Genomic DNA, 9,715 nt, shown 5'->3' on the forward strand with positions numbered 1-9,715 from the left:
TATATAAAAAAATATTGTTCAACACAGGCAATTTCAGTACAATATGACAATAGATTAGAAATCATTTTGTTTTACTTTTGTAAGGCACTTTTTAGGCACATTTCATTTTACTGGCGTCTAATAGTCGCTTTCAGTCCAAAATGGCGGAAGTGTAGCTTTGCTGCTGGGCGCTGATGTTGCAATGGAACGAACAATTGACTTCTTGGCAATATACCTTCTTTGGTTGTAGTGCCTAACAAGCCACCCAGCTGCAACGATAAGCCGATGCACAAACAGGTTAAATCTATCATTTATCGCCAAAACAGACAACTGAGTCCCCAGATCACTAGACTGGGAGAGTTAGCAGCCATGATACTGTGTGTTATTAGGACACATGTAGCCACTTTCCCAGTAAAAGTCTCCACCACATCATTTAGTTTAGCTGCAAAGTTATCAGCTGTGTGTCTGCCTGACGTAACGATAGCGAGTGTCTTACAGACTGTGTGTGTCTGACAACGGCTAGTAACAGCTATTCTACTTTAAGTGACAAGTGAGTTTTACCTCAGCTTTTTTTTTTTTTTATATTTCTTTTAACCGTTTAACTGATAGCATTAATCTGTCAAAATTCCTAATTGTTGATTAACGGTCAAACGGTTAAATGTTAACATCCCTAGCATGTGTTTGTGAGGGGACACACGGAAACTTTTAGATTAGATTAGATTCAACTTTATTGTCATTGCACATAGTACAAGTACAACGAAATGCAGATTTGCATCTAACCAGAGTGCAAACTAGTAAAGTGCTTTCAGCCGCTATCTCTACCTCGGCATCTATATGGCTCTTTGTCTGTCTGTCACCTGTTTTATCTGCGTGCTTGTTTGTCTGCTTGTCAGACCACAAAATCGACAAGAGGCGGACAAACTGAACCGAAAGCGTGATCAACTGTGGGACAGCATCGCATTGTACCGCTGCGTCCTTCACACATGGTTACTGAGGCCTTTTGTGTGTGTGTGTGTGTGTTTGTCTGTCTCTTCTCTGCTTTTTCTTCTACCCTCTAAAACTCATCAGTACTCACAAATAAGCCATTAATCCACTCATGATGCAGGTTTTTTTTTTCACTTGGCACATTTCATGATAAACACCACGCAATGTCCACTGGCGTTTTGCATAATTAGGCCACTTATATCAAATACAGGCAGATTCTAATGGAGCGCTAAGGGGACATATTTACTTTAATTACGACTCTCACTATCTCCATCCCTCATCCTCCTCCCCCGCTTCATCCTCCTCTCATCCTCAGGAGAGCGGGATGGCAACGTCAAGGGAGAGAAGATTGAAGAAGACTGTGTTTCCCCTCAAAGGTCGCACCCCCCCCCGCGGCGGAGTTAAGATAGCGTTTGACCTTATAGCCCATTACAGCGCAGTGCTGCTCTAACACAGTCACAGGGGAACCCGCGGATAAATATAAAAACTCTCTGTGTTTCAGTTTCAGGTTCCTCCATTAAAAGAAAATCTGTGCAAGTGCACAGGTGTTCAATGTGTGTGTGCATATCCCTTTGTGTCCATTTGTGTTAAAACTTGTGTCATGTGTTCACTTACAGGAAGCTTTTAGAGTTAGATGTTTTCTATCAATAACAGCTGACTCCAAAAAAAACAACTCCTTTATAAAGAGCGCTGTAGCACCACAGACTGTGGTTGGCTGCGTGCTTCCACACAGGAAACGGCTACACATAAGTAGAATGTGAAGGAGACGGCTGAAACCTCAAAGCTCCACACTAGAAAGCCTATTTGCCAGTCGATTGTTACGGTAACACCGGGCTACATTTAGACAGCGATGTCTAGATTGGGCTGCTTTCACTTGAGCCGTTTCATGCTTTTTTTTTTATTCCGAGTGTTTTGTGTGTCTCTGTAGGATGTCGAAATTACAAACTCCTCTGCAAATCTTCTAAACTCTTTAACACTTTATTCCAGCTGCTCGACCGTGGGAGCTGGAACACCAGACAGCAGAGTGAAAGGAGATGAGGGGGAATGAGAAGAGAACAACGAAGGGTGTGGAAGATGTAGTGGACAGAAGAAAGAAAGAAAGAAATCATCCTGCCTTAATGACTCATTAGCCTTTGTCGCTTGTCATACGTTGTTACCTCTTAATGGCGCTAAATGCAAGATTGGAAGCATTTCTATTGCCTCTGCATGGCTCTCAACATGGCGATGGCTGAGCCGCAGCGCTAACGGTGCAAACAACGGCGAAAGTGCTGACAGAGATATCAGTGTTAACCTGCGGGGAACCACAGGGTGGGTGCTACGCTTCCGTTGGTTGGTCGGGACGGCGTTATCAGCTGTAACCACCGTATGCGAGCAGTGCATGTTGCGGCCTTGAGATAGCCAGTGGGGCACGCTCACAGGCACAAATATGCATTAAAAGGCATACACAGCCGGCCCGGCTACGTCAACAAAGCACAGAGAAGCTCAGATTACAACACACACAGAGGGTTGTGCCGAGAAATTAACCCACAAACTTGCAAAATCGTACAAAAACTCTCGCAAGACTCGCTGCCCAATGACCTATCCTAACCTTAACCATTCAAAGTCAATACCTAACCTTAAAGTAGAAAGTAGTGGCAAGTATGGCTCCAAATCTTGAACAGTATCGCGTGCTCGGTAGCAGTAAGAACAGAAAAAACAAATCACAGATAAAGGGTCTTTCTCAAAAAGAGAAAAACGCGTGTCAGCTGTAACCCATCATCAAACCATGTCACAAGATTTTTCGCGATTTGCGCGATACCTTCTAGACACGACCCACACAGAGGGGGAACGAGTTCATTCTCTGCTCACGTAGATATTACTCCACTATATGTTTACATAAAAAACATTTTTTGCTGCTATATTAATGCTCTAGATATCGTATAAACCTTTCACCAGACTCCATAGTAAAAAGCCCATTGCTGAAAAAGCACTCGGAAACAGATGGGTCGCAGGTCTGAAAGGACGGTTCACGCACAGAAAACCTTCTTGGGAGAAACAAGAGGTGATCTGAAGGTCGGCTTTGAAGGGATGATTCATTGTAACATGACATGGCTCCATCTGTACACTTCATAAAGAGGAAAACCACAGGAAAGTGCAGTGGGGGTTACATACACACTGAGCATCCTTCATTATCCTCTGTAGAGGGTGATGCATAAGCCCTGAACAATGAACCTATTGGTGTATATGATTAGAAAATGGAAAAATGAAAAGAGCACAGCAGGGATCTTTATTGGATATGTGTGTTTCCATATATCACACCTGTTGCTGCTCTCCCAAATAATAAATGACACTTGACACACCAGGAATGTCCTCTCTTTTTGACAATTCTAGATCAATGAGCCTGCCCTCTAGAATCGAGTGAGGGTGAAACAGAATGGAGAAGGGAGTCTGAGAGGACAAAAGGATAAAGCGTGGGCATCTGGCATCTTTAGGTGTATGTGTTTGTGCATTGAACGAAGGTCAGCCCTCTTTCTGAGTAACAGCAACACCATGGAACCATATTCTGTGCCACACTTGAACATTTCTTTCCTGGAGACCATGACCTCCCTCCCCTCTCTCTGTCTCTCTTTCTATCTATCTGTCTCTCTCTCTGTGTGCTTGCAGAGGCTTAAACAGGAACTTTAACAGTCCGTTGGTCACCGCGCCCATAAACGTCCATGACAGCAAATCTTCCCGCCAGACACGCCCAGGTGCCAGCCCAGAATTTAAACTGTGAGTATAACTGTCCTCCATCGTCTATGGGCGAGAGAGATAGAGAGGAGGAAACAGAGAGATGGCGCTGAGCATTTTGAGGAAATAAATGGGGGATTAAAGGTTGGTAAATCACATTAATGAAGACTAGTTTCAAAGGGTGGGAGGACGTGGAACGGAACGAAAACGGAGGGGAGGAAGAGAAAACAAACATACAAGACAAGCAGAGACAGGGAGGAGGAATCAATGTGGGACCAGAAGAAAAAAATAAGTCCTTGCACCTGCAGCTCCCAGCTGTGCTGTGCTTATTCTGAATCATTGCTCCGCCCGGAGAGACTGCTTAGCGTTTCATTTGGAAAACAGGGATTTATTGCCAAGGAGGGGGCTGCTATGCTGGCGTGCGTGCCCATTCGTGGGTGTGTGTGAGTGAGGGGGGCGTGCATGGCTGGCTTATTGTGAAAAGGAACTTGGCTCCCTATACCTGAGCATCTATAAATAAGAGTAACCTTGTTCGATCGTACACACACTATAAGATGGTGAGGCGGGATGAGTCAGGTGGAAAGAGTGTATGTTCACATGTTGCATACAAATAGTTCTGAACAAGCTGAGCGTTGGCCCATCATAGGGGGAAACATAGATAAACGTAATGTGCTTTATTCGCTATGTGGATTAATTTACTGTATATGCTGGGAAATTAAAAATATTTACAGCTACTGCTTGTGGTGGGACAGCCAGAGGATGGAGATCCAGGGCCGGCTTAAGGCATAGGCCATATAGGCGGTCAACTAGGGCACCACATTCTGGGGGGGCGGAGGAGGAGGGAGAGGAGGCACGGGGCAGAGAGACGGAGAAAGTGAAAGACAAGAGGTGTGTCTCTTCCTCACAAACTTAAAATTTTGGATGTGTTCGGAATGCTAATTTTTTATTTATTTTCTAACCGATAGCCGACCCTCATTAACCAATAATTAACCGGCAAGATTAGTGCATTGGGGTGCTGGACGGTTCTGGGGGGGCGCCACCTTCTGGGGTTGGGGGGTGGGGGGGGCACTGGTCAAAAATAAATTTTAAAAAAAATGCCGGTGGGACTTTATTTTCTGCATTAAGGTACCAAATGAACAATTAAAGAAAGAAAGAAATACACTTTTCACCCCTGGAACTCACCTTTTCATCTGCCCGGCCGCACTTATTAGTTAATAAAAGTGTAAATTGTAGTATAACTAATTCAACACTTTTAAGCCAACAATATCAGGGACCAATTGGGATGGGGGTTTGATTGAAATGGTGCATCTGCTCCACAAACACAAATTTACTCAGACGAGTTCTCAAACACCGGAATCTTAAACCATTCATGAACACTCTTACAGACATTTTACAGGTCTCTGACAGCTCCCAGCGTGACATACTGATCCATCTTTTTACACTTTGTTTTGTATTTTCAGTGTGAAAAAAATTGAAACCAATTTGGATGGGGGTGGGGGTCGGGGGGGCTCCAAATCTGAATTACACCTAGGGCACCAAAAGGGCTAGAGCCAGCACTGGGCCAGAGGACAGCCAGTACCAGTATCTCACCCAGGGCCGGCTTAAGGCATAGGCCGTATAGGCAGTCGCCTAGTGCGCCACCTTCTGGGGGGGAGCTGGTTGCCCTCTAAAAAAAAAATAATAATAATATATTTTTATTTTTTTCAACATGCTGGTGGGCGCCCTTCCGCATTTTCTGCATTGAGGTAACAAATGAACAAATAAAGAAAGAAACAAATACAGTCTTCACCCCTGTAACTCTTGTTGTAGTGAAACTGACTAAACACTTTAAAGCCAACAATATCAGGGACCAATTGCTTATTAATTTTATACTTATTTATGAAAATAAAAATCTTAATTTGATGTGTGTTGCAGTTTACGGGGCTATGGGTTCGGCTCAAAATCCAAATTTCGCCTATGGGGCACCAAAAGGACTAGAGCAGGCCCTGATCTCACCTGCTATACAGATCTGGCACTGTGTTGTGAATGTGTGTCTTTTGAATATAACTTCCACAGCAGAAGCAAGTGCATGTGTGGATATACACATCACAAAAAGTGAATGAAAAAAGTCAATGGAAAGCCTCTGGGTGTGGGAGGTACGGAGTGCATTTGTGTTCAAGAGGGGGCAGGTCCAGATCAATAAAACAGAGAGTTAAATAATTTCTTTGTAGGCACTATTAGCCTGAATCATGACCGCCTCGGATCAGAAGATCGAACCACGACGTGGAGACGAGGCCGGTGGCTTATATCCAATTAAAAATGAATAACACGCAGCAGAAAATGTGCACTAAGCCTACCCAGGTCAAACAAGAAAATACCAAATGAGCTGTGCATGTCTGCTGCCTCTCAAAACATCCTGCAGGAGAGAGAGAGGAGAGAGAGGAGAGAGAGATAGAGAAGCAGCACAACAACACAGAGTTTCCCCAAATGAGCTGTTTGCCTGCCACGCTCCGGGGCTCTCCCATTGTTGCTGTGTTCAGGAATACTCTCAGCCTGGTTATTTTAAAATTAGCTGCCACTTAAACTTTTGCAGAGAGGGGTGCCACTGTCATTAGAGCGAGCAAGGAATGACTTCAATGCTAATTTGCACTGATCCTCATGTAGGGAATATATAATAATAATAATACATTTTTGTCTGTCTGCAGTGAGTGAGGAGATCAGAGGTCAAAGAAGCTGGAGAAGAGCAATATCCCTGCAGCGTGGATCCATCTGCAGCAGGGCTGAGGTTTATATTCAAGCCAGAAAAATGCACAAAAAAGTGTGAAGAGATGTCACATCAGACATCAGCCTTGGTGCTGCCATTCTTCTTTTACATCTTAAAGACTTGACTGGCAGACACAGCTGTTCCGAGTTACCTCTCTCCATCTCTCTCTCCTCATATTAAAGTCAGATCAAACGGACCAGTGCCTCTATCACTGTGGGAATTAAGGCTTTATTAAATATCCCGAGAGAATCCACGTCTATACGGAGAGCAATAGAGTGAAATAGCCTACCCGGAGAGACGACACAAATAGCCGGCCAAGTTTGCCTCTCTGACACCCCCCTGCCTCTCTCTCTCTCACTCTCTCTCTCCTCCTCCTCTCCTCTCTTCTCCTCCATCCGCCTGTTTGCTTCCCACACACACACACACAAGCCCAAAGAAACGCTCAAGTTGGTGGCTGAGCGGAATATAGATGCGACCGGAGACAACAAGAGCCGGAGCCGTGATTTGCACATAGACATAAGATACACCCCTGCTCTCTCTTTCTCTCTTTCTCTCTCTCTCCCTCTCCATCCATTCTCTCTCTTTCCTCTCTGATCGTCTCTCTCTCTCTTCTCGACACAAAAAATGTCCCCTAAAGTGAGAGACCACTGCAGATCGCCAGACCCGACACCCTCCTCCTCCAGCCCCAAAACTCCTCGGCGCCACGAATGCGGACAGAAAGAGAGTGGCACTAAACGGGGGGTTTCAACTTGTCCTGTAGTGGCACGGCACGGCACGGCACGGCACGCACGGCTCCTGGCAGTGCAGTGCAGGCAGGTGATGGTGTTATTTATGTGCAGAGACTCGGGACAAACTTGGCAAGCCATGCTATTTTGCGCACAAGAGTAGCCTGAGCGAGACGGATCGTGGAATCGTCCCAAAATCCCCAAATCCAACTCTCTCTCTCTCTCTCTCTCTCTCTCACACACACACACACACACCCACACACACGCACACCTTGTCCTGTCTTACCTGGGGGACGAGGAAAGCCAAGAGGATGCGGAGAGCTCCAATCTCCATGGTTTTATAAAATGTTCTCGCGGTGTGAAAACAGAGACAGATGATTCAAGACAGGGTGCTGAAGGCTGGGTCAGCTCTGCTCATAATTCCACTGTCCAGTCCAAAGCGCCGAGGAAGAGGAGAGAAGAAGAGGAGAGAGGAGAAGCCTTTTCACCGTGTGAGCAGCCAGCTGCCAACTTCCCCCAAATACAACTGCAGTCTGATCAGCAAAGCATTGGATAGTGGAGCCGAGACCACAACCAATAGATTTATGAGGAGGACAGAGAGGTGGGGGGGGAGGAAGAGGAGGAGGAGGAGGAGCAGGAGGTGAGATGGAGAGAGAGAGAGAGAGAGGAGTGGTGGTGGTGGAGGGTCACTCAGCATCACTCATTTCGTTGTGGCCAAATTTAGACACCCCTTTTTTTTTTTGCGTGACTTTTTGAATGATGGGCAGGTGCAGCAGCAGCAGCAGGTTTTGGAGGAGACGTCAACATCACACGCGTCATTTTATCATCAGACAGCTTTATAGCCCTTATTCCAGCATATATTACCCGTCCACGCTTTTAAAGGTGATTTACTGCTCCCTATCATCTTATATTCAATGCAAGAGCGACGGACGCGCTCGGGAAGCCTCCATGAAGAGCATCCTGTGTGTGTGTGTGTGTGTGTGTGTGTGTGTGTGAGCGCAGCGCACACAGAGCGGAGGAGCGGCAGAGCGGCGGCGCGGCGCGGTGCGGTGCCCGCGGGGCAGCCGGAGAGAAAGAAACTTCAGTAATGATACATTTTAGGGGGGTTGTGTAACATTACAATGAAACTACTGTATAAGCCCTACATAATGGCTCCAAAACAACATTAGATTGCAATCTTCTGAATAATTCCTGAATTTAATAATTTAATATTTTTGTTTTTTTTCATTACAAACACTGTTTTTTTCCTTTCCTCCCAGCTCTGTAATAAATTGTTAATTCTTGTGGGGAATTTTATTTGGTTGTTTCTCAGAAGGAGCGTCTCCCTTCTCTCTCTCTCTCTAATCTTCTCTGTTACTGTATATTTACATACATGCAGGATTTTATGATCTTACATATAGAATAAGAACTATACTGAAATGACAGAACTTATAGACTGTAGGGCTGCTACTATAACGATTATTTTCTAGGGCTGTCAATCCATTAAAATATTTAAACCAAATGAATCGCATGATGGTCCATAGTTAATCGCGATTAATCACACATTTTTCACAATTTTTGTATCTGTTCAAAATGTAATCTTAAAGGGAGATTTGTCAAGTATTTAATATCCTTATCAACATGGGAGTGAACAAATATTGCTTTGTGCAAATGTATGTATATATTTATTATTGGAAATCAATTAACAACACAAAACAATGACACATATTGTCCAGAAACCCTCACAGGTACTGCATTTAGCATAAAAAAAATATGCTCAAATCATAACTTGGAAAACTGCAGCCTAACAGGCAACAACAGCTGTCAGTGTGTCAGTGTTCTGACTTGACTATGACTTGCCCCAAATGGCATGTGATTATAATAAAGGGGGCATGTCTGTAAAGGGGAGACTCGTGGACATACACATATCAATATTGAGGTCAGAGACATACACACATCTTGAGGTCAGAGGTCAAGGGCCCCCTTTGAAAATGTTCATGTCAGTTTTTCCTTGCCAAAAATTTATATAAGTTTGGAGCGTTATTTAACCGTCTTTGCGACAAGCTAACATGACATGGTTGTACTCGATTAATTGATTGTTTGGTCTATAAAATAATATTTAAAAAGACTCTCTAAAATGTTGGTTTATAAAATAGCAAAAAATGCCTTTTACACTTTACTAGGGCATAAGTTGACACATAAAATGTCTTGTTTTTAACCAACAATCCAAAACCGGCATACCGGCGTTAAAGTGTGCCTTGTGTCAAACGCCGACGGCCGTGACAAAGCACCGGTATTTGATGCCCTGGGAATGAGAACAGGCTGAATATTCTACTGTATATTTTCTTACTGTCAACAAATCCAATGAAAGACCAAAGCCAACAATGAATTTATCCTACTAACAAGTACTGTCTGTGTAGCCAAAGCCTCATTATAGCTCATAACTCTGTGGCATAAACCTCTGCTGTTGTCCAAAAACTGAGCCCCAGTGTTGCACATGGGTGACATGTTCCTTTATTGCTGTATGATGAACATGGGCACTGTAGTTCATTCAGTCAATCTTCGAAAATATTCACTTAAACACCAAATCTGTGGC

The 9,715-nt window shown here is 44.3% G+C and overlaps 1 protein-coding gene across 1 annotated transcript in view; it reads right to left on the reverse strand.

Moving 5' to 3' along the window:
- Window positions 1-7,724, reverse strand: part of cdh13 (cadherin 13, H-cadherin (heart)) — a 441,664-nt gene extending 433,940 nt beyond the window's left edge. The window contains exon 1 of the mRNA XM_074631905.1: window positions 7,427-7,724. Coding sequence (XP_074488006.1) covers window positions 7,427-7,474 — 48 coding nt within the window. The 5' untranslated portion in view covers window positions 7,475-7,724. The remainder of the gene's footprint in view (window positions 1-7,426) is intronic.
- Between the last annotated feature and the right edge of the window lie 1,991 nt (window positions 7,725-9,715).

This window comes from Sebastes fasciatus, chromosome 4 (genome assembly GCF_043250625.1).
Source record: "Sebastes fasciatus isolate fSebFas1 chromosome 4, fSebFas1.pri, whole genome shotgun sequence".
In the NCBI taxonomy this organism is placed as follows: Eukaryota; Metazoa; Chordata; class Actinopteri; order Perciformes; family Sebastidae; genus Sebastes; species Sebastes fasciatus.